The 25,728-nt window shown below is 39.9% G+C and overlaps 1 protein-coding gene across 2 annotated transcripts in view; it reads right to left on the bottom strand.

The window, feature by feature from the left end:
* Positions 1–378: 378 nt before the first annotated feature.
* The window catches only part of LOC115955072 (tubby-like F-box protein 7), a 32,535-nt gene continuing 7,185 nt past the window's right edge, over positions 379–25,728 (bottom strand). The window contains exons 3-4 of one of the 2 annotated variants that reach the window (XM_031073111.1): positions 10,359–10,488; positions 379–1,164 (exon numbers count right to left, since the gene is read on the bottom strand). In XM_031073111.1, the coding sequence (XP_030928971.1) occupies positions 588–1,164; positions 10,359–10,488 (707 nt within the window). In that variant the 3' untranslated portion in view covers positions 379–587. The remainder of the gene's footprint in view (positions 1,165–10,358; positions 10,489–25,728) is intronic. The other variant, XM_031073112.1, reaches the window with a different exon arrangement.

Here is a 25,728-nt window from a genome sequence, read left to right on the forward strand (position 1 = left end):
CAGTCATATGGTTTTTTTCTCATGTGATGGAAGCGTATTTTTAGTTAAATACAACCACATGGCTAAATTTTAAGAAGAGAACCTAATTAGTAACAAATAAAACCACATGGCTAAATTTTAAGAAGAGAATCTAATTAGTAATACCTAAATATTGTACTTAAGCTTTACCCTTTTTTAACCTGAATACTGTACTTAAATTTTACCCTTTTTTTTAAATCGTCACTAGGCTCAATAATTATATCTTATTTGTTGTCAATTACAATAGAGAGAGAGAAAGAGGATACAGTGCAGTAGTACACATCTCATTTCGAAGATAAAATCTTTAAATCCTCATACTAACAATTCTCTTTATAATATACACAAAGTTGCACAGACAGATGCAAAACAATGTAAATTATTAAAAATAAATATATAAATAAAAAACCAATGCTTGCTGGCACTAAGATTGTCTACTACCAATATATATATTACACAAAAGCCATGTCATACTCATACAATAGCAACATGTACATAATAACCATCGCCACAAATATCCAGGACCAGGACACCACTTTCTTGCATATACAGAATAAGAGCAGAATATAATATTACTCACATGCCAGTTTTGTTCCAAAGCTGGTGAGGCAAATTGCAAATGCCTGGAAAGCTGACAAGGGCTGCCTATAATCCATGGTGAAGGTATCATCCCCTACCTTCCCAAACTGAAGGAGAACTGTTTCCTCATCTCCTTTTCCTCCTGGCTGACTTTGATCCGCTATTGCAACCAGTTGAAAATTCTTCACTGATGCTACTGTCACCCGACCATGGAAATTCAAGCACCAGCACTGCAAATGCTCATGCCACCTAGGAGCTTTATTCCTCAAAACTGTATATTCAGACAAAGAATACTCTGGTTTCTTCACATTGATGTTGTCCAGAGACTTGCTGTTGGAAGCTTCTCCAGGCAACGGGCACTTGAATGAGCAAACCATCCTCCTTGGACCTCTAGATTTCAGAAGGTTGAACTTGTAAGAGACCTGCCCAACCTCAAAGTTGCCAGCAGGAACTTGAGGGCTAATTTGCTTACTTGCAAAACGGCGGCTGCTTCTGCTACTTGAGGGTTTTGCACCACTGTGTGGTGGCTGGCTGTCATAGATTGTAAAATTTGTCCCGAGAAAGTCCGAGCTGCAACACATTTCAGATTAAAATGAGAATGTAAACAGAAAATAGAGGCTACTACTTATTTCCTGAAGTAAATTATTTATTTAACTTAAAAGCAGAAAGTAGTTTCATTCCATTCTAACATCTAGTGAAGCACTTGATGGGAATCATAACTGGCAGCCCCCCTTTGTAGATTTATATGAGGCAAGGGAAAGCTAGGTCTAGTGCTCAAGCATTAATTTGCGATGGAGAGCTCTCTTGAGACCTTGCTTAGTAGTAAGTCTAATCTTTTTAATACCAAACAACCATCAAACATATTCAAGATCCAATCTTTTGATAGCATAAAATGTTTTAAGATGTAAAATGATTTTAATTGAAAATATTTTCAAGTGTTTGGTGTGACCTAAAATGAAAAAAAAAAAAAAAAAAAAAAAAAAAAAAAAAAAAAACCCTTCATATCAGAACCCACCAACCACCACCAGATTGACACAAGAAAACCCACCCATGACCACCTACTAGATCAGCACAAGAAACCCACCAACCCATAAGAGAGGCACAATTTGACTCAACCACCCAAGAAATCGGTGCAATTCAACCTAGCCACCCACCGTCGCTGAGCTTGCCACCAATCACAAAGCCCTATTGCCATTAATCTTGAGTGTTGTTCTATTCACTATTTTAATACCAAATAGCCAGCCATCAAACATATTCAAGAACCCATCAAGAAATCTTTCCTTTTTTTTTGTTGCTAATATCAAGAAATCTAATTTAGTGTTAAATGCTTAAAGACCTGACATCAAAATTGGCATCAGACCCTATTCAAGTTTCTAGCTTCTAGCCTGTATTAGCACTCCTACAAAAATGGCCATTCTTAGTTGCCAACAAATACCATTGGCACAGATACGATTGGGGAAGCATACAGATAGGTTTACATATCAAAACACTTTGTCAACCTCTTGAGCTTTAACTCACTCTTATGAACAGTCATACAAGGGATTTCCAACGTATTAAAATAAAAACTAGCCTCATTACACGTGATTTGCGCATGCGTTGAAGTTTTTTTTTTTTTTTTTTTAGTGTCATAATTTTTCATTCATTCCAATTTGAGATTTAGACGTTTTTTCATTAATATCATGTTTTTAGAACTATTAATACAACCAGGAGTGTCATGACTCTTGGTGGTCCTATTTTGTAGCCAAAAAAAAAAACCTGTTTTTATTTTATATATATAATTTTTATTTTGAAAATCTAATTTATAGGTGAATAAAACAATTTGAAAATCAACAAGAAAGTGTCTCTATTTTTAGGCCATGTTTTAGTAGGAGTTAAAGTTGTATTTTTACTACTAATACAACCAGGAGTGTCATGACTCTTGGTGGTCCTATTTTGTAGCCAAAAAAAAAAAAAAAAACCTGTTTTTATTTTATATATATAATTTTTATTTTGAAAATCTAATTTATAACTGAATAAAAAAATTTGAAAAATCAACAGAAGAGTGTCTATTTTTAGGCCATGTTTTAGTGGGAGTTAAAGTTGTATTTTTACTACTAATACGACCAGGAGTGTCATGACTCTTAGTGATCCTATTTTGTAGCAAAAAAAAAAAAAAAAAAAAGCATTTTTTTATTTTATATATATAATTTTTATTTTGAAAATATAATTTATAACTGAATAAAACAATTTGAAAATCAACAGGAGAGTGTCTCTATTTTTAGGCCATGTTTAGTGGGAGTTCAAGTTGTATTTTTACTGGATTGTCCTTTAGTTTTGTCTTTACTTAAACATAGGGATATAAGGGCAGTTCTAAACCAAAATTTTTTTATAAATAATAAGTTTATTGATATCAAAAAGGGGAGCACCCTAGTACACAGGAAGTGTACAAGGGGGCAAACAATCAAGAACAAAAATTACAAGAATCTAGGAAATCAAGAAAAGATAAAAATGATTGGTTCCGCAATGCAGCCAACCAATCCATTAAAGTTCTAAAGAAAAATAGCTTCAAATCTGATCTTGATCTCTCCTTATCTTCAAAACACCTACTATTTCTCTCTCTCCAAAGACACCACAATAAGCAGTGGGGAACAATCAACCATATTATACCCATTTTGATGATAACCAAATCTACCTTGCCAACATGCTAAAAGCCCCACTACAGATTGCGGCATAACCCAGCTCACTCCAAACAATCCGAACACCATAGCCCATATATCCATTGCAATCGGACAATGAAGAAAAAGATGATCAACTGATTCACTATGACACTTGCACATGTAGCACCAATCCAATATCCAAACCTTCCTTTTTCGTAAATTGTCAATCGTTAAGCACTTCCCCAAAGCAACAATCCAAACAAAGAAAGCTACTCGAGAATGAATCTTCTGTTTTCAAATACTTTTTCAAGGAAAGCAATAGTCATTAGAGCCCACTAAGAGCAACCACATCAGTTAGTGTAAATTTTTCTTCTATTTTATACTAAAAACCTATTTTTTCTATTTTACACACTTATTTTTACAAAACACCCACATCAGTTTATCTATTCTATCATCTGTTTTATTTAAATAATCATTTTCTCACTTTTTTATTATTATTTTATCTCAAACCCTCTCTCTCCACTCACGAGACTCTATTCTAGAGTCTTCTCTAAAACTCCTCTCTATTCCAACATTTTCACTCCTCTCTATTCCAAACTCCTCTCTGAAATTTCGATCCAAGCAGGGAGCACGACGCCGATCTAAAACTCCGATCCAAGCTGAAATTTTCATCTGAAATTCAAACGCCAATCTTAAATTTCCATTAGAAACTCCGATCCAAGCACGGCAAGAACTCTGATCCAAGCACGGCAAGAAGAATGCCGATCCAAGCATGCCAATCTGAAACTCCGATCCAAGCACGCTGATCCGCCACAAGTGCCAATCCACTCTCTCTCTCTGTCTCCATTGGTGTGTGGGTGTGTGTTGTTGATTTTTTATTTTTGTGGTTGATTTTTGATTTTGTCTATGGGAGTGTGTATCAGAGGAAGAAGCAGATGATGAGGGCGTTGGTTTTGCAGATGGAGGAGAGAAAAAAATGAGCAAAATTAGAAATTATTAAAATAATGTATAGAAAAGCTATAATAACTGTATATATGCACGTTTTACTGTAGCTCTTGTATATTTATGCACAATTTTACACCCACTGATGTGGGTGTTTTTTTGGTCAAAATGTGTAAAAAGAGTTGTTTTTTGTATTTTGCAAGATTATCTATGAACTGATGTGATTGCTCTAAGAGACTATCATAGTCTTTAACTAGGAAGCCCTTCTCTCTATCAAGTTTCTAACACATCTTATCCTCACCAAACCCTTTCACCGAAGCACCATAAATGGTATCCATGAAACCAGCCAGTGCCTCTAATTCTTGAGCATGCACACCCCTAAAGAAACTTACATCCCAAAAAAGGACTCCATTATCAAGCTTCATAAGCTCAGCCACACTAACCTCCTTGTCTCGGCAAACTCTAAATAATTCAGGATAGCTGACTACAAGAGAAGTCTCACCACACCAATGGTCTTGCCAAAATTTCACCCTAGACCCATCCCCAATATCATATAGAATGTGGCGAGAAAAAGAAGGCCATCCCCAACTAATATATTTCCATAAGCCAACACCATATGGACCATTAACAGGGCTAGTACACCAACCACCCCATTCACTGCCATATTTCACCTCTATCACTTGCCTCCAAAGTGTAGCCCTCTCCATCCCAAATCTCCACAGCCACTTCCCAAGCAAAGCTTCATTAAAAAGTCTTACCTTCCTTATCCCCAAGCCACCCGATGCAATGGGACTGCAAACAGTAGCCCATTTAACCAAATGGAATTTTGGTTCATCTCCAATGCCACCCCATAAGAAATTTCTCTAAAGTTTCTCAATTCGGTTAGCCATAGCTACAGGAATAGGAAATAGAGATAGAAAATAAGTGGGCAAATTAAATAGAGTGCTTTTAATTAAAGTGACACTACCTCCATTGGATAAGTACAAACGTTTCCATCCTACTAATCTCCATTTTATCTTCTCTAGAATTGGGTTCCATATTGCCTTATCCTTGAATTTAGCTCCCAAAGGAAGACCCAAATACTTCATTGGAAGAGTACCTTGTTTACAGCCAAGGACAATCAACAATAAATCCAAATTATCCACCATACCAACAGGAACCAACTTTGACTTACCCAAATTTACCTTTAGACCAAAGACCGCCTCAAACCAAATGAGGATCATACGGAGAAATAGAACCTGATCCAGATCAACACCACAAAAAATCAAAGTGTCATCTACAAAGAGAAGATGAGACACCGTCAATGATCTTCCCTCTTCACAACCCACACCAAAGCCTGACATGTGACCATCATGGACAGCTTTATCCAACATTCTCCCAAGGGCTTCCATAACCAGTACAAACAGCAAAAGGGAACAATGGGTCACCTTGTCTCTACCCCCTGGAACTCTCAAAAAACCCATAAGGAAAGCCATTTATCAGAATAGAGAAACAAACTGTAGATATACAAAAGAATATCCACTACCACCATTTAGTAGAGAACCCACCCTTTTCTAGTAACTGCATAAGAAATCCCCAATTTACATGATCAAAGGCCTTCTCAACATCCAATTTACAAAGTAGCCCTGGCAACTCAATTTTCAATCTACTATCAAGGCATTCATTAGCAATAAGTACAGGGTCAAGAATTTGCCGGTTCCTCACGAAAGCATTCTGTGAAGCTGAAATTATATCTTCCATAACTGTGCAAAGTCCGTTGGCTAAGACCTTAGCAATGATTTTATAAACCCCCCCAACAAGACTAATGGGGTGAAAATCCTTAACATCAATTGCTTCATTTTTTTTGGGTATGAGAGTGATGAAAGTTGCATTTAAACTCTTCTCAAACTGAACTTTAGCAAAAAAAAGATGAAAAACAACCATAAGATCAGTTTTGAGAATTCCCCAACAAGCTTGGAAGAAAGCCGTTGGAAACCCATTTCGTCCAAGCGATTTGTTACCATTAAAATTCTGTATGACCTCCGAAATTTCTACCTCATCAAAGGGTCTATCTAGCCAATCTGCATAATCACCAAATATCTTAGGAAATACCAAGGCTTCTGGAAACGGTCTATCAACTTGCTCCTCAGAATATAATTTCATAAAGAATTGAGTAATACAATCAGCAATCATACCTTGATCTGAAGACAAGATTCCATCAACCATAAGACTCTCAATACCATTATTTCTTCTATGGGAATTAGCCATTCTATGGAAAATTTTGGTATTTGCGTCCCCCTCCCTCAAATGCAACACCCTAGACTTCTACCTCTAACTAACCTCTTCTAAAATAGTGAGCTTTTCAATATCGGTACGAAGATTAGTTTGTTCTAACTTTTCCTCAACAGTTAAAGGCTGAGTCTCCTCTCTAACATCCAAATCATTCAACATGTTCCAGAGTTGCGGTTTTTTAATAGTGACATTACCAAACTTTGCTTCATTCCACTTTTTTAGATCCAACTTCAAAGCTGCCAACTTCTTAGCTAGTATAAAACTCGGGTTGCCTTGGAACAAATAAGATGCCCACCAAGCTTTCACTTTATCAACAAGATTCTCCACCCTCAACCACATATTTTCAAAACGAAAAGGAGTTCTACCTTTCCGATGACTTCCCCCCTCCAGTAGAATTGGGAAGTGGTCTGAAAGTACCCAGGATAGTCTTTTTTGGGTAAACATAGTGAAGTGACCCGCCAAGAGTGGAGAGAAAAGAAATCGATCTATTCTAGAAGTGGAGGAAGTATTGGACCAAGTATAAAGGCCCCCATCCATAGGTATATCCATCAGCCCATGGAGAGAGATAAAATCAGAAAATCCATACATAGCTCGAGTACAACTTGCAGCCCCTAATCTTTCTGATGGGAAGCAGATTATATTGAAGTCCCCTCCTATACACCATGGCAAATCCCACCAACTAATCAACCCTGTCAGCTCCACCTACATTTTCCTACGCCTCGTATTCAAATTTGGCCCATATACTCCTGTAAACGCCCACTCAAATTGATCCCCAACATTCTTAAATTTGCATGAAACAAAAAAATACCCCACTGCTTCTTCCACTTTTTCCATCACTCTTCAGTCCCACGTCAGAACAATACCTCCAGAAGCACCTTCAAAACCCAGGTATAGCCAATCTACATATGGACAGCCCCATATACTTTGAACAATTCCTCTAGTTATCCATTCAAGTTTAATTTCCTGCAAACATACAATATCAGCCCTCCAGGTAAGCAACAAGTTAGGAATCTGAAGCCTTTTCTTAACCACATTCAAACCTCTAACATTCCAGGAGAGTATCTTCAAATTCATTTCGAACCAAATAGTGCCCACTCCCTATTAGTACCGTTACGCCTAGATGAAGTAGAATCATAATTAATCGAACTAAATAGTCCCTTAAACTCTCTTATACCTTTCACTCCTGAACACTTCAAGTCACATGCTTTTTTCTCCAAAGCAGCCCTATGGTGTACTTCAGGTTCAACAACTAACAAGAAATCCGTCGCTTGATTTTCCAAACCTTGTAAGGACACACCCAAGAAGTTATCAAACCCATTGAATCTACTTTGGAACCACTCAGAGTAAGATTCTTTCCTCACTGGATTCTCCACACCCACAACTTCCTATCCTTCCATGGCCAAGGGTAGTGAAAAAGCTAGTGGTTCCGCTGCTAGAGGTGACAAACCCCCTTCGTTAGGTAGCTCAGCAGCCTCCGAATAGGTGTCTGAAATCTAGTCCTCCACAAGTATTTAATCCCCCTCAAACTGAGCTGATGACACCTCCAAAGAATCTGAAGACCTCAATGGAACCAAGACCAGCTGATTTTGCTCTCCCAAAACCTTTGTGACTTCACCTGGTGGTAGAGAAATTTGTATCGAAACCGCCACTCTCCTTCCATCTCGTAATTCAAGAACCCACTACTCTGAATTCCCCCATTTCTTGACAACATTGTCGGAATGTTCCTGAAGTAACAATCTAATGTCTCACTGCAAGTTAACTTCACCTTTAGAGATGGTTACTGACACATCGGTCTCATCGAAATCAAGAGATTCTGTATCGCCCCCATCGGTGTCGAGAAACTCAATCTCGGCATTATCAGAGAGCTTCATTGGCTGGGCTAGCATCGAAGAGCTGCAAGGAACAGCTTGAGAGTGCTTCGGCTCGACAAACACTACCTCAAAGCTTTTAGAACCTCATTCAGAGCTCGCCAAGACTGACGACGAAGAAATCCCAGTGTTTTGGGTCTCGTCAGATGGAAAAGAAAAAAGGTGGGTTTGTTTTGGCTTGGGCCGCCATACTGAAACTGGCTTGGGAATATCAGTTTGGCGATTGGGCTTTGGTTTGAAGGGCGCTAAAGGCTTATCAAAGCTTTTGAGACTTTGTTCCTTGGGCTTTACATTTCGGCCCACTTCTTGGACTTTGGACCACTGAACTTTCCACACACCATCCGGCCCACACTCCACTCTCATGCTCACATCCAATGATAAATGACGTTCAGTGCCGCTGCCAACGCTATCTTTAATCTCAAGCGTGAATTTAGCCTCAGACATCGGTTTCTCTTTCTCAGCGATCAAATCGCAAGTATCATGGCTATGATTGCACAAGTCCGATTTGTTTGTATTTTCAAATTTTGATGGCTTTCCTTTCTTGCTACCACCACCATCTTTTCAATCAGCCTCCGCCGTCGCCAACAGTAATGATTTGGACTTCTCCACTATCAGTTTCAGGACATATTGAGGCTGTTTGCTGATTAGCATCTCAGAAGCAATGGCTTTCCGCAGATGCAATCCAAACCCTCTCCACCCACTACCCAATTTACCTTCTAGCACCACGATAAAGTCTTTCCGACGGCCATGGACAAGTTCCAAGATCATAAGAAAACTGCCATGTGCATTGGAACCTAGTTGCAAAATAAATACTTTATCACCATCTCTGAAGGTTCATGCGAAATTACCCGTAGTTACATTGGACATGAGATCCTCCACAATAGCTAGCAAACGCTTTGCACTCTCTTTGCCCATGAAAACTGATCGGAGCGATTCTCGATTTCTCTCATAAATACGTAACATATAATAAGTACCTCCCTCCTCAACAGAGAATTCAGAAGTCTTGGACACAACAAAAAAGAAAATGGAACCTCCCATAACAATAAAGTAAAAACCTCAAATTTTGTGACTAATCAGAGGTAGCCAGGCCTCAAATTAAATAGATACTAAAAAACAAGATCAAAATTATTGGTGTAACATCTGAAGTTTCTGCCCAAACCTAGTTTTTAACTATAGAACATTACAACAATAGTATAGATAAACCAAGATTCTGCCACATTACAACCTCCAACCCACAATTTTATGTTCATCATTCCCCTTCTTTCTTGGAGGCAATGGGGAGTTTGCCAAACATAACTTTTCTATTTATTTATTTATTTTATAGGTACATTACACACATCTAGTAGATCATGAACTAGAACCTCTCTCCACCTTGATCTTACAAGGGGAGCGGGTGGCATTTGAGATAGAGCTCATTGGCCAAACATTAACAATGAGGAAATTGGAAATAGGATGTCTAGTAAGAGCACCACCACTCTTTATTTTTGTACCACACAAATTACACATCTGGTCACCAATTTAAAAAATTCACCCAACAAAACTAACCCAGCAGATAGAAAACACAAGTTATATATTATAATAGCACAAAAGGGACTAATCTGCAAACCAGGCAACCCAGTTGAACAATAATAGAATGAGTTCTACAGTTGTTGCTAATCTCAAGTTTAGCTGCATAACATCAGCAGTTTGAGCTCTGGAAAAACAAGCAAAGTAGAAAAACGTTGAACCCAATGTTGGTTGTGTATTGCAAAAGACAACCTAGCATGTTTTGGATTTAAAATTCTAAAAAAATCCGCAAATGGCCTCTCAAGCAGAATAAGCTTAACCGGAAGATGCACACTTGTAGAATATCTTAATATCCCAAAATTTATCTACTGAGAAACTAAGAGACTCTTTAAAAAACTGAAACTGAAAATCTAAAACTTAGCCTGCAGATAATGATAGCTGCAGTCAATAACACACACACCAACATAGAAAAGGTGTCACCTTAACTCTTTAAAAAGAATTTCTTACCTTTTTTTTGAAATGAGTAAAAAGAATATCTTACCTTAATTTTCCAACATAAGCGTTACTTCCTTGAGATAGGTCATCGGCATCAAGTGATACAATAAACCCAGTGTGAGCACCATGCCTATACCTCCGTGCTGCCAAGAGAAACTTTCCCTTATCTGTAAATGCTGAGAAGAAGAAAAAAGAAATGATCAAATGAATGACAACTTCAAATTTTGCAACTTGCAAGTTGTGAAGGACCAATCACGGTGGAGCAGTATAGGTAAAAGAAAAACAACTGGTCATATCAAAACCATAGCTTTGGGACACCAATTATTGCAGTAAGAATAATGTCATAATATTTCTAACAAAAATCATGGAAATTGTGCCCATTATTAGTCATAATTTTACAATTATTACTTATAGAAGGATATATTCATAATTTTACAATCTTATAAATTATTTAAAAAATTAATCTTCCACCCATTAATTAATAGCATTTAAACATCATCACATCTTTCTAGACACAAATCTTCCATTAATATAAACTTTTTGTCTATAGAATTCACAAGAACAAATTAAAAGGAGGTAAGATCTTTTTATAAGATATGTTTGGCTGCATCAAAAAGAACCGTAAAATGGGTAGAGACATCTCCAGTTTGCATATGCAGTATAGATGCTTATTATACCAATTAGTTCACAGTTAAACCACATTAAAAAAAGCCCCACATCCACAAACACAAAATTCCTATGTAAACACAATTTTAAGACTGAAAGGATTAGAATTCCAATTGTCCAATTTAAGTGCAGCTAAATGCAAATTTCCTTGTTTCCTTCCAAGAACTAGCTGCTCAAGAAACTTGGCATCTACAGTAACATTAATGAACTAATGCAGCATTATGTATTTTCACAAAAAAGTCTAGATCTTGTCGAAACCTTATGAACATGTAGTAAAATTTCAATTTCTCATCATTCAAAAGGCCTTTAAGAAAATATTTACGGTAAATCAAACTCACAACATGTGGTCCCACTGCTGTGAGAGTGACGCTGCATGCATCCAACAAACTAGATACCACCTCCTGAGGGGCAACAGCTAAGATAGTTCTAGACCAGAGGGAGAGAGCAGGGAAGGGACTGCTTCAAAGAAAAAATAAGAAAAATAAAGGGGATTAGTTTTTATTTAAATTAAATATATTTTTCATATATATTTCTTATTATACCCAGGTGTGATGCAAGGCAGGGGAGCTAATTCCTACCCCCACCCCATACCTACTGCAGGTGGACAATTAAAAACCCACCCCCACCCTGCCACTGAAACTTCATCAAAGCAGGTAAATGCCACCCAGGGCAGCAGGACATACCCAATAGTTTGGCCAAAATTGTTATCCCTAGAGCAAAAAAGGACGCAACCTTTGTACATGGAAAGTATACAAAAGAAGCACCTACATAATATTTAACCTCCAAAATGTACAAGGTCAAAACAGAGAAATAAAGTCCTTAGTTTCACAACAGAGACTTCCAACTCTTTTATAGTATCTAGCATTTCTTTCACTCCATATACACCACATAATGCACAAAGAAATTCCATTCTAAATAACACCACTGCAATGCTTCCCAAAACACCCATGCCAACATGCCAATCCAAATTGTCTATTTGCATTAAGAGCAAGAGTGGCGATCAAGGTCACTTCAGGTTCCACTAATTGCCACAAAGCATAAGTCCTCTGTCTTTTAAGTTCATTGCTGACTTTAATTACATAATTAAGGACATGCAGTACCCAAAAAAAAAAAAAAAAAAAAAGAAGAAGAAGAAGAAGACATTTTTCCAGCACCAATAGCTCCCACAGGGATTCCAATAATGGTATAAGATATCAGATTCATCCTCCCCCCCCACCCCAACCCAAAAACAATGCTTGATAGATGCTTCTCTTCTTCTTCTTCTTTTTATTTTATTTTATATTTCATCAGAACAAGATGCTTCTCCTTTTAATTGCTCCTCAAAGACTAGCATTCAGGGAGGAGCTTCATCATCCAAAATGTCATTAACCTAATGACACCTTTTCTAAAAGGGGAGCCTGAAATGGTGAGCTTCCTTACAGAATTACAAACAGACATCAATGTGATCCAAAAAATCAACTACAGATCTACATGAAACCCTTCCCCCACCCCCACCCCCCAATCGTAGTATGATATTCAACAAAGTTTCTCAAAAAACCATTCTTAATATCCAACATTCATTTATCATCATCTTCAAAAGTCCTACGGTTTCTCTATTCAATTGGTCCAAATGATAAAATGAGGAGTTGCTTGCCAACAAACCCAGTTTCAATGATAACCAAACGGTTCTCTACATGAAACAACCGATCTACATCACTCCAAAGGCTATATGATGCAGAATACAATAGGAAAATGGGAGATAAAAGGAAATAAAGGAACAACAGTACAAATCCTAGGCTTCACCACCTAGAATCTGCCTACAAACCCTAGGCATCACCACCTAAGGGCGTTGGGCATCAGCACTAAACACAAAGAACAAAGGAGGAGACATATTCTCAACTCATCATAAAATTATTCTTACTCAAAATCATCTCCCTTTCACCATTTACAGGAGTACCAATTAAATAGGTTTTAGGGATTATACTTTCTTTCTTTTTTTTCTCTTTTATAGGTAATCAAAGAACTATTATTAATGAAAAAATAAGGAAGAGTACAAGTTGTTCATGATGATGAACAACAAGAAAAAGATAAAACAAAACCAAAAAAGAGGGTAATCAAGAAACTAATCTAAGAGAAAACATAAACTCAAAGAGAGAAGAATAATCAGTAAAACCACAATAACGAGACCATTCAAAAAGACTATGCTGGCATAAAACCTTTAACTCATCCAATGTCTTCTCAATATCCTCAAAGGAGCGACGATTTCATTCCAAGCAAACAATCCACATTAAGCACCCTAGAATCAAATTCCAAATGTTCGAATTATGCTTCCCAAGCCACTAATGCCAACAAGATAACAATCCCGCCACCGAAACTGGCATAACCCAATGTATACCAAAAGCCTAAAGCATAAAAGTCCATAAGGTATGTGTAACAGGACCATGAAGAAGAAGGTGGTCCACCAACTCCCCATCACAACAACACATACAACACCGATTTGCCAAAGGGCGACCCCTAAGCATGAGATTATCCAAAGTGAGAATCCAATCATGAGCAACTGTCAACAAAAAGAAAGCCACTCGCTTAGGAACCATTGGTTTTCAAACACCCTTCTAAGGAAACAAAGAATTCGGAGTACCCCGAATCGCATTGTAATAAGACCGGGTGTCAAACTTACCATCACCTTTGAGCCGCCAACAAAGTGTATCTCTCCTATCACCCCGAGGAATACGAGTTTGGATAAACTGAAGAAGAGAATAAGATGCAGCTAGCTCCTAGTCTTCAAAAGCTCTATAAAACCCTAAATTCTACACTCTAACAGCTTTTCGGAATCCACAAAACCTCAAAGATACAAGCACCCTTGGCAGCTGAACACACATAGAGCTCAAGATAGAGATTTTTTATGGTATTATCACTAATCCACATATCATGCAAGAAGCGGATACGAGTGCCTTCACCTACTACAAAAGACATGTTTAGAGAAGCTCTCCCACCCTTCATGAATGCTTCTCCAAAGGCCACATTCATGAGTCCTCCCACAAACTTTAGTACTCCACCCCCCTTGTTAGGGATCATACTAATATGGAAAATGCCAAATCAGATCCCTTGAAAACCTCGACATTAAAAACTAATGTCAAAATTCAAATTTCAAATTCAAAAATAATTTCAAATTTAGAAACAAAATCTTAAATGTATTTGGTGTTCCCTGCATCACTATAAATGCAAAAAACCACTACTCCTAAGCTATAGAACAATGAAGTAGCAAATGATCTACTATTTCGCAACTATACTTGCACATTATACATCTATTACCAACCACCCCCTTCCTTTTAATAAGATTATCCAAGGTTAGAAAATTAGAATAGAATTCAAGGGGCCAGCTACACAAAGAAAGTCACCTCATGTGGCACCTTACTAGCCCACACACACTTCTATGAGAACTATGATGCAGATACCTATCTCAAACACTCATAAAAAGATGGTACACTGAACCACCCCTTCCCATACAGGGTCTAGAATAAGCAAATACTCATTGCCTTTTGAAATATTCCAAGAATAAAGCAGCTCCCTCAATTCATTCACTCCTAGCTCCAAATCCTAAAAATCCCTAAAGAATCTTAGTGACACAAACTTCCTTTAGTGAGTGATCCCCACACCAAACGTTATGTAAAAAATTGATTCTCTTACCATTCCCTGCACTAAAAGACAAGAAAGTAAAAAATTTATCCCAACCAGCCCCAATTCCTTTCCATGAGCTAAATCCATGAGGTCTTCTCACTATAGCCATAGGCTAGCCTCCCCAATTTTCCCCCCATATTCTGACTTAATAACTCCCCTCCAGAATTGATCTTTTCCCATAACCACTTATCCAACAACACTTGATTAAAAGTGGTGATAACCCCCATCCCCCCATACTCTACATAAGAGCACACCTTACCCCAACTCACTAAATGAAACTTTCCCTTGCCATTTTCTCCGCCCCACGTGAAAGTAAGCTAAGTCCTCTCAATCTTGTTAGAAACATCAAATGGAATAGTGAAAAGAGACCAGAAAAAAACAAAGGTAAGCTAGACAAAGTACTTTTGAGTGATGTAAGTCGACCACTCTTAATAAATACAACTTCCACTCAGCCAACCGAATCTCTAGTATTTTTATCACAACATTCCAAGCTGCAATAAATTAACCTAAGGAGCATAAAGGCATTCACAAATAGACTATAGAGAAAGACCCCACCTTCCAACATAACAAATCAGCCAAAAACTCATCATCGTCTAACTCCCCCACCTCAACCAAAAACATAGCACTATCCTCCACCCCCATTGGAAGTAGCTCGCCGGAATTAATGATGGGTTCAAAGTCAACAAAGGTCCCATAGAAGATACAGTATCACACATATGTTATTTGCGGTAACATGATTTTATTTTGCAATGCATCTGCTGAGAACTTGCTAAATATTCATCTTATTCTTATGTGCTTTAGGGCGGGCGGTGAGATAATCATCTCTTCTATGGGACCTCTATTAACTCTGAACCCATCATCAACCCACCCTCTATGGTACCCACAAGCACAACACTAAGTACCTCCATATAAAGAGTAAAGAGTATAGTGGGTCCCTTTGTGATGGAAATCAAGATCAAATAACTGAGAACTTGAACTAGAATTGCCTTAGAATTAAGAATTAAAGCTGGAATTACAAAGAAACTGGAGAAACAAAGTTTCTGTCTTGGTCTAAAACTAAGTTAAAGTTACATTAAAAAATATATATAAAATAAAATAAATAATAAAAAGTAAAAACTGATTCTACTCTTACATAACAAGCCTATTTATAATCTTTTACTACTAGGAAATAAACTAGCTAATAGTTACATTTAGGCAGGCTATCACAACATAACTCAAAGCTGAAATTAATGAGAAAATATGGCAAATCTAAGAAGTCAAAATAAGGATGCAAATCTTCAATGTCTCTATTTAAAATGGACTTATTTTTAAGTGCTTCACAAGTACTATAGACTCAGTAGTAACATCTGAATTTGAAATGGTCTACAAATCTGGGGCTTAGTTTAGAAAAGTGTTTGGAGAAGTGCTCTTGGTGAGAGGCCCGGCTACCTCGAATTAGCTAGATATTTAGTTCTTTTGTTCTTTTCGATCTATCTATTATGGGTGGTTCTTGCGGTATTTTTATTGAATCCAAATTTTTTCAATTGGTGGTAGAGGAAGGGGGACGGTATTTTTCGTTAAGGATTTTCGAACGGGGAAAATACTTCATGAAGTCGATTTTTATGGGTAAAAATGCGGCATAATGGCTGATGAAGAATATAGAACACATCATCATTGGGATAAGTCCCAAGCAATTTTTTACTTTCAGAGAGGGTGATTTAGCTTATACTTTCCAACAGAGTTCCAACTCTTTTGGCCAGTTTATACTATTGACTGAATTCAAAGTTGGCGGGTCTAGAAGGTCTATTATTATTACAGAGGGCAGAGAAAAGAATGGGTGGAGGGTTTTTGGGCTAGAATTAAGAAAGATGCTAGAACCTGAATACTATGTGAATGGTGGCTCTGGTCAGTCGAAATTTGTTGCTCAGCCTCATAAGGATAATTCAGGGATTTAAGCGTCTAAAACTTTTGTTGAGACAGTGCGTGGCCACCAAGTGCAAGGTAGGGACAGAAACCAGCAGTGAGCATCCATGATAAGGGGAAGTCGCATTTAGGGGAAGACAAGGTGGTGAAGCAGAACCCAGAAGGTGACCAGATGGTGTTGAACGAAAACCTGGCGAGCAAACCATGTCCGACGACTCTTGGAAGAAGAGGAGAATGTGGGTTCTTGGTGCATTAATGTGGACTTTAATTTGGGAGAGATAAATCCAGTTGGAAATAAAAAGAGATTTCCATTAAGATTCAGTTCAAATTCGAATGAATCTGCATATGGAAAAGAACGTGATCTGAGGAAGTCTTACTAGACAGGGAAGGGATTGACCATGGAGGTGAATGGGGAAGGAAAGCGATGTGTTGCATGGGATTGCAATAAAGGTGGATTTAACAACTTTAAATGGGTCACAAGAGGTCAAAAGGAGCAAGTGGTGGGCTTAGGCACAATTTGTGACACGCGGGGTCAAGTGAAGCCTGTGTTGGGCTTAGACCCATGCTGTGACACACCTGTGGGCCTTCCACATTTGCTGAACAGAGAGTCTACAGGCCCAATCAGATTCGAAGTTGGTGAGAGTTCTTCCTTGTTTGACCTGAGACCATTAACACTTGAAGCCCACGAGCCGGTGATGGGGGCAAGCTCTAAAACAGGTCACGATATCTCTATTGCTCAGACTGAGGTGGTGGGTCGACCTGCGGAGCCTGCGAGGGAGGTCACCAGCTCTGTTTCCGATGGATTTCACGCTGAGAAGTTACCGATGACACCGGGCAAGGCTGATATAGTGCAAACTCACTCATTGGTGATGGTGATGAGCTCTGATTGTGCTCGTGAGGTTGTCATTCCTCAAACCAAGGCGATGGGTCGACTCGTGAACTCATCGATAGAGGTCGAATGCCCTTTTCTAACAGGATTCATGCTGATGAGCCTCTGATGACATTGGGTAAGGCAGAAACAGAGAGTGATAGGGTATTAATGGGTCTTTTTTTGTCCAATTTGTTTCTAAGTTTATCGAGAGCTGGAATAGCAAATTTGGGTGTCCAGGATGGAGATGAAGGTAGTTGGGTTGATTTTGCAAGGGTTACTCAAGGGATAGATACTCCCCATCAGGTTGACCAATTAGTGGTATCAGCAGATTGTGGTTATCCTGAGACGAGAGTATCGACGGAGGGAGAAGTGGTTAGTGCAGACATGGGTTTGGGTGATGTGGATAGTCCCTCCCCTTTGATGACTATCACTCCTATGGGGTTGGCTATGTCGACTAAATTGAACAGTGGTAATGAGGTTTTGGGGCTTGAAAATACTTTGGATATTTCTAATTGAGTGAAACATAGAATCCCTAGTTTTAGTAAAATGATAGGGCTTTCTCTGGGTCAACACAAGGAGATGGGTATTAAGCTTCTACAAAGGCTTGAGAGGGAGATTGAGGCTACCAATCTGCTAAATAGAAAAGATGCAGCCCACTGGAAAGCTGTGTCCAAGGACAAAGGGAAGAGGGAGTTAAGGAATTTGATTTCCTCGGTTAATTATGATGGTAGATAGTCTTCTTTGACTACAATACTGAGATTGGAGTAGGAAGTAAACAGTTTTTATGAAGTTGAAAATGGTGTCATGGAATGTTCGAGGATTGAATGATTCATGGAAACGTTTGGTGGTTAGAAATTTACTTCGAGAGTGGAATTGTGATGTAATTTGCCTTCAAGAATCTAAGATTGCTGGTATGGATAAACAGTTGGTTTGCAACTTGTGGGGTTGTCCTTATGTTGACTGGGTGGCTTTGGATGCGGATCAGACAGCTGGTGGGGTTTTGATGATGTGGAATAGGAGGGTTTTAGAAAAGTTAGAGGTAATAGTGGGTTACTTTCCGTATCGGTTCGGTGGAAGGGTGTGGGGGATGGTTTTAGTTGGGCTTGTTCTAGGGTTTATGGCCCCAACGATAATAACTTAAGGGGGCAAATATGGGATGAGCTAATTGGAATTCAGCAACTTTGGGATGTTCCATGGTGTTACATAGGAGATTTCAATGTTGTTCGTTTCGTAAGTGAAAAGTTGGGGGGATCGCGCCTTACTCCAGCTATGGAGAATTTTTCTGAGTTCATTGAGGAGCTCAATTTGATAGATTTGCCATTGGAAGGAGGGAGTTATACTTGGTCTAGTGGCTCGGATCAGCCTTCAATGTCCAGGATAGATAGGGTTTTGGTTTCTCATGATTGGGAGGATCACTTTCCCGATGTGATCCAGCAAGTCTTGCCCCGTCCTCTCTCAGACCACTTCCCCATATTAGTGGAGGCAGGGAGGATATTGAGGGGGAAGAGTCCTTTTGGGTTTGAGAACATGTGGTTAAAGACAAAGGGGTTCACAGATAGAGTTCATTCATTGTGGAATCAATACTCTTTCTCCAATACTCCCAGTTTTGTGCTTGCTAAGAAGTTGAAGGCTCTAAAAGGAGAGATTATTCAGTGGAATCATAGTGAGTTTGGAAATGTAGGTCATCAAAAGAAAGAGTTGTTGGAGGCCATGAAATTATTAGATGCTAAGGAAGGGGAGTCTGGCCTTTCGAAAGTGGAAATAGGTGAGAGGGCCGTGATGAGATCTCAAATACAGAACCTTCTTTCTTTGGAAGAAGTTTCGTGGAGACAGAAATTGAGGATGCTTTGCATTAAGAAAGGAGACAACAATACCAAATTCTTCCATTAGGTGGCAAACTCTCGAAGAAGGTATAATCATATTAGTATGCTGGAGGTGGATGGGGTTACTTATGAGGATGAATCAGAGATGGCAGACCAAGTAGTACAGTTTTATAAAAACTTGTACAAGGAGATAGAGGAGTGGAGGCCTTTTGTGGAAGGTTTGGAGTTTGATCAAATTGAAGGGTTGGAGTGGGACTGGCTTGAATGGAGGTTTAAAAAGGAGGAGATTCTTCGTGTTGTGAAAGAATTGGAAAGAGATAAAGTTCTAGGTCCTAATGGTTTTTCTATGACCTTCTATCACCATTGTTGGGGAGTTGTGGAAAGAGATGTTTTAGCTGTGTTTGAGGAGTTTTATCAACACAATAAGTTTGAAAAATCTCTAAATGCAACTTTAATAGCCCTAATCCCTAAGAAGAATAGTGCCTCCAACATCCGAGATTTTAGACCTATTAGCTTGGTGGGAAGTGTATACAAGATCTTGGCTAAAGTTTTGGCAAACCACTTGAAAGAGGTTTTGGATCAGCTGATATCTGAGTCTCATAACAGTTTTGTGGGTGGCAGACAGATACTTGATTCAGTTCTTATTGCTAATGAATGTGTGGATAGTAGGGTGAAGAGTAAGATTCCGGGGGTTATTTGTAAGCTGGACATTGAGAAAGCCTATGATCATGTGAACTGGGAGGCTCTTTTAGATTTGTTGAAGAGAATGGGATTTGGGGTGAGGTGGTGTAGGTGGATCTGTACATGCATATCTATAGTCCAGTTCTCTGTTTTGGTTAATAGGTCTCCAGCTGATTTTTTTGGGAGTTCAAGGGGATTGAGACAACGGGACCTGCTCTCTCCTATGTTGTTTTTGGTTATGATGGAAGTTTTCAGTAAGATGATGAAAAGAGTTGAAGCGTCTGGTTTACTTTGAGGTTTCAGGGCTGATGGTAGAAGGGGTAAAGGGGTATGTGTCTCACATCTTTTGTTTGCAGATGATACGATTCTGTTTTGAGGAGCAGATTCTACATGTTCGAATGCTACTTCTTTGTTTCCAAGCTGTGACAGGATTAAAGGTTAATGCTTTGAAGAGTGAGATGGTTCCCATTGGGGAGGTTCCTAATATTCATGTCTTGGCAAAGATCTTGGGTTACCGGATTGGGTCTTTGCCCATGACCTATCTTTGTACGCCACGGGGGGGCGTCCTACAAGTCCCCCGCTATTTGGAATCTTATATTGGAGAAAATCGAGCGTAAGTTGGCTGGTTGGAAGAAGATGTATTTTTTTTTTTTTTTTTGATAAATAAGAAAGATGTATAATCAAGAAACTACCCCATGAAAACATAAGGTAGGGCAAAGAGTACAGAGAAAGAAACAAAAAGAAGAAGAAAAAGACTAGAAAACAAACTGAAAACAACAAAGAGCTAATTACAAAGAAGAGAACTAAGGAACAAAGGGAGAGAGTCACTAGAGGTGAGTCCCCAAGCCCTAAACCAATCAAAGAGAGAACCACAAAAATAAGCAAGCAATTGGTCATCGGATTTGTCCATGTCCTCAAAAGTCCGCCAATTTCGCTCCCTCCAAATACACCACATTAGGCACATCGGAGCTAAATTCCAAATGCTAGAGGAGTGCTTTCCAAACCAATTCCACCAACTGAAAAGCATATCTGCAACCGATCTAGGCAAGACCCAAGAAATCCCAAAGGATCTAAACACCAAGCTCCACAACTGATAAGCTTTTTTACAATGGAGAAGCAAATGATTCACCGTCTCCCCATTACAACGACACATAACGCACCAGTCAACAAAATCAAAGCCTCTACTTCTTGTCTCCTGTAAGAATCTTCTCCCAAGTTGCAGTCCAAACAAAGAAAGAGACGCACGTAGGAGCCTTAACCTTCCAAATACCTTTCCAAGGAAAGATAATAGGCAAGGGGCTTCGAAGCCCATCGTAGAACGAGCGTATGTTAAAATCTCCTTTCTTCGACAATTTCCATATCATACGGTCACCTTGCTCAGATTGAGGTAAACTAGAAGCCAAGGTGTGAAGGAAATCATCCACATCTCCCATCTCCCAATCATTAGGATCCCTAAGTAAAAGAACCTTCCAGCTTCTTCGAGCCTCGGTCCCCAACCGTTCGAGAGACGAGGCCACAGAAGCCTCTCTATTAGTGGCAATCCCATACACTACCGGGAAGGATAGGTGGAGTGGTAAGTCCCCACACCACTGATCTGTCCAAAACTTCACTCTATTCCCCTCCCCTACCTCAAACCGGATATATTTGCTAAAAACCTCCCAACCTTTTCGGATACTTCTCCATAAACCACATCCATGAACACCCCTACCTAGCTTAGAAGACCATCCCCCCCACTCTTCCCCAAACTTCAAAGCTACAACCCTCCTCCAAAGACGAGTCTCCTCAACCCCAAACCACCATAACCATTTTCCTAATAAGGCTCTATTAAAAGTAGTTAACTTCCTTATCCCCAAACCTCCATTAGCCTTAGGAGCAAACACCTTATCCCACCCCACCAAATGAACCTTCGAATCCCCCCACATGAAGTCCCTCTGGACCTTCTCAATCTTATTAGCCACATGCGAGGGGATAGTAAAAAGAGATAAATAGTAAGTAGGAAGACTAGAGAGTGTACTCTTAAGAAGCGTCAATCTACCTCCTTTTGACAAACGCAACTTCTTCCACCCGGCCAACTTCCTATTAATTTTCTCCAAGATAGGATTCCAAATAGAAGGGGACTTATGGGAAGCCCCCAATGGCATACCAAGGTAGGTCATAGGCAAAGACCCAATCCGACAACCAAGAATCTCTGCCAAGGTATGAACATTATTAACCTCCCCTATTGGAACCATCTCACTCTTCAAGGTATTAACCTTCAAACCTGTCACAGCCTGAAAACAAAGGAGAAGCATCCGCACATGAAGGATCTGCTCTATTTCCGCATCACAGAACAGGATAGTATCATCCGCAAATAGAAGATGCGAGACACATTCCCCTTCACCCCGTCTCCCATCAGCCTTAAAACCCCTGATCAAGCCAGCACCTTCAACTTTTTTCAACATCCTACTTAAGACCTCCATCATGACCAAAAACAACATTGGAGAAAGTGGGTCTCCTTATCTCAATCCCCTCGAACTCCCAAAAAAATCAGCTGGAGCCCCATTAATCAAAATAGAAAACTGGACAGTAGAAATACAAGTGCGAATCCATCTACACCACTTCTCCCCAAAACCCATTCTCTTCAAAAGGTCTAGAAGGGCCTCCCAATTCACATGATCATAAGCTTTCTCAATGTCTAGCTTACAAATCACCCCCGGGATCTTACTCTTTACTCGACTATCAACACACTCATTGGCAATAAGAACTGAGTCAAGAATCTGTCTACCTCCCACAAAACTATTCTGAGACTCAGAAATCAATTGATCTAAAACCCGTTTCAAACTATTAGCCAAAACCTTAGACAAGATCTTGTACAAGCTCCCCACCAAGCTAATAGGCCTGAAATCTCGAATATTAGAAGCATCATTCTTCTTAGGAATAAGGGCTAAAAAGGTAGCGTTCAAAGATTTCTCAAACTAACTATGATGATAGAACTCCTCAAAAACTGCTGGAACATCACTTTCCACCACTCTCCAACAATGATGGAAAAAAGCCATAGAAAAGCTATCTGGACCTGGAGCTTTATCTCCAGCCAACTCATTAACAGCTAGAAGAATCTCCTCCTTCTCAAATCTCCTTTCAAGCCAACCCCTCTCCAACCCATCTATCTGATCAAACTCCAAACCTTCCACAAAAGGCCTCCACTCCTCTGTCTCTTGATACAAATTTTTATAAAAGTTTACTACTTGGGCAGCCACCTCGGATTCCTCCTCATAAATCACCCCATCCACCTCCAAAAAACTCAAATGATTAAACCTTCTACGGGAATTAGCCACCTTATGAAAGAATTTAGTATTATTATCTCTTTCCTCAATCCATAGCATCCTTGATTTCTGTCTCCATGAAATTTCCTCCAAGGAGAGAAGTTTCTCAACTTCAGATCTCACCGCAACTCTCTCACATGTCTCAGTATCAGAGAGGCCAAACTCCCCTTCCTTGGCATCTAATAACTTCAAAGCCTCTAATAGTTGAGTCTTTTTGCGTCCGACATGACCAAACTCCAACCGATTCCACTGAACGATGTCTTCTTTCAAAGCCTTCAGCTTTTTGGCAAACACAAAACTAGGAGTACCAGAGAAAGAATGCCAATTCCACCAATAATGCACTCTATCAGTAAACCCTTCCGTCTTTAGCCACATGTTCTCAAACCTAAAAGGGCTTTTCCTCCTCGCCATTCCCCCTATCTCCACTAGAATTGGGAAATGGTCTGAAATAGGGCGAGGTAAAATCCGTTGAGTCACATCCGGATAAAGTTCCTCCCAATCGGGAGACACCAAAACTCTGTCTAACCTAGACATCGAGGGCTGATTCGATCCGCTAGACCAAGTATAGCTCCCTCCCTCCAAAGGCAAGTCTATCAAATTAAGATCCTCAATGAACTCTGAAAACAATTCCATAGCCGGAGTAAGACGAGAATTTCCCAACCGTTCACTAGGGAAACGAACAATATTAAAATCCCCGATACAACACCAAGGGACGTTCCAGAAATGATGAACACCTACCAACTCGTCCCACATTAGCCCTCTCGCATTGCTATCAACTGGGCCATAGACCCCAGAACACGCCCAAATGAGGCCGTCTCCCAACCGTTGCCACCGAACAGACACAGAAAAAGAACCCACCAAAAACTCCTACCTCTCTAAAACCCTACTATCCCACATCAACAATACCCCATCGGTCGTCTGGACTGCATCTAAAGCCACCCAATCCACAAAAGGACAACTCCACAGGCTGCCAACCATCTGTCTGTCCAGACCAGAAAGCTTAGTTTCTTGAAGGCAGATTACATCACACTTCCACTCACGCAATAAATTTTTCACTATCGAACGTTTTCGAAAGTCATTCAGACCCCTAACATTCCAAGAAAGAATTTTTAAATTCATAAAGACTTGAATTCCCCAACTAATAAAATAGCTCAGCAGCCAGCACACTACCTGCCATCATAATTAACCGAAGATTGCAAATTCCTCAACTCTCTCTTCCCCTTATCCTTATAGATGACAACTTTTCTAGAAGCTGTTACTTTCCTGGTCAACACTTTGGCAGCCTCCATCTCCCTCTCAATCTTTTGTAACAAAGCAATGCATAAATCCTCATGTCGGCTCAAAGGCAGCCCCACCAATTTACTAAAACTAGGAAGCCTGTTCTTAACCCATCTAGAAATATCCAACATATTCTCACACTCCAGAGTCTCATTACCACAATTCAATTCAGCTGACGAAGGTAATCCAAAGGGAGTGTTAGACAACAGAGGTATAGATAAACTTTCCTCTCCACCCAAACCCATGTCTGGACTAATCAATCCTTCCATCGCCAAAGCACTCACCCCAGGGACAACACACACTGTCTTTTGAGGGTGTCACTGCCAGACTGGGTTTCTCAATATCAAGGACAGCTTCCGTCCTAACAATGGCATAACTCTCCCAGCCACCTTTATCCCCATCATTGTTACCCAATACCACAAGCCCAGCCCGGTATAAGCTCAAGAAGAAATCAGCTAAAAAGCATTCAACCGGTGGCCTGGAAAACCCCTTGATAGACTTACCCGATGTCCCCATGGGATCATCGGAGCTATTTCCGACAAAGAAGGTTCCGGCGACCTTGCCCGGTGGTAACGAGGGCACGACGGTGCTAGTTCCGGCAGCGGAGGAGCCATCGGCCATAACCGAAGGCTCACCGGAGCTGGAACCGGGTAACCAAGGCTCGTCGGAGCTAGTACCGGGTAACCCAGGCTCGTTGGAGCTGGTACCAGGTAACCAAGGCTCATCGGAGCTGGTACCGGTGGAGAATGGGCCGTCGGCCACCAACGAGACTGCTGCGCACTGGACCGACTCTACTGGCTCGAGATCGAAAGACTGGGAGAAGATCTTGGGGTGCGCCAGTGTCCACGGGGGCTGGGCTGATACTCCTTCTCCAGTCAGAGAACTCTCACCCACTTCAAAAAGACTTGGGCCTAAGAAAATTGACTGAATATGGCCCACACCAGCTTCGGTCAACACTAGGCTTGAACCTAGGCCCAAAGCTGGGTTAATTGCAGCCTGGTTGGTTCCCCCTGGAACCCATTTAAGGGTCTTAGAAGCTTCTTCATTGCATTTCCAATCTCCTGCCCGTACATCCCTTCTGATCTTCATATCTCCTCTTTTCTTTCTAACCCAGAAAACCCGCCTCCTCCCTGTCACATCAACCTCCATGACAAGACTTCTCCCTGTCCAGCAAGATCTCCTAACTTCACTCCTCCTCCCCTTTTCATAATCTTTTGAATTCAAACACAGACTTGG

Source organism: Quercus lobata, chromosome 8 (assembly GCF_001633185.2).
Source record: "Quercus lobata isolate SW786 chromosome 8, ValleyOak3.0 Primary Assembly, whole genome shotgun sequence".
NCBI classification, from domain to species: domain Eukaryota; kingdom Viridiplantae; phylum Streptophyta; class Magnoliopsida; order Fagales; family Fagaceae; genus Quercus; species Quercus lobata.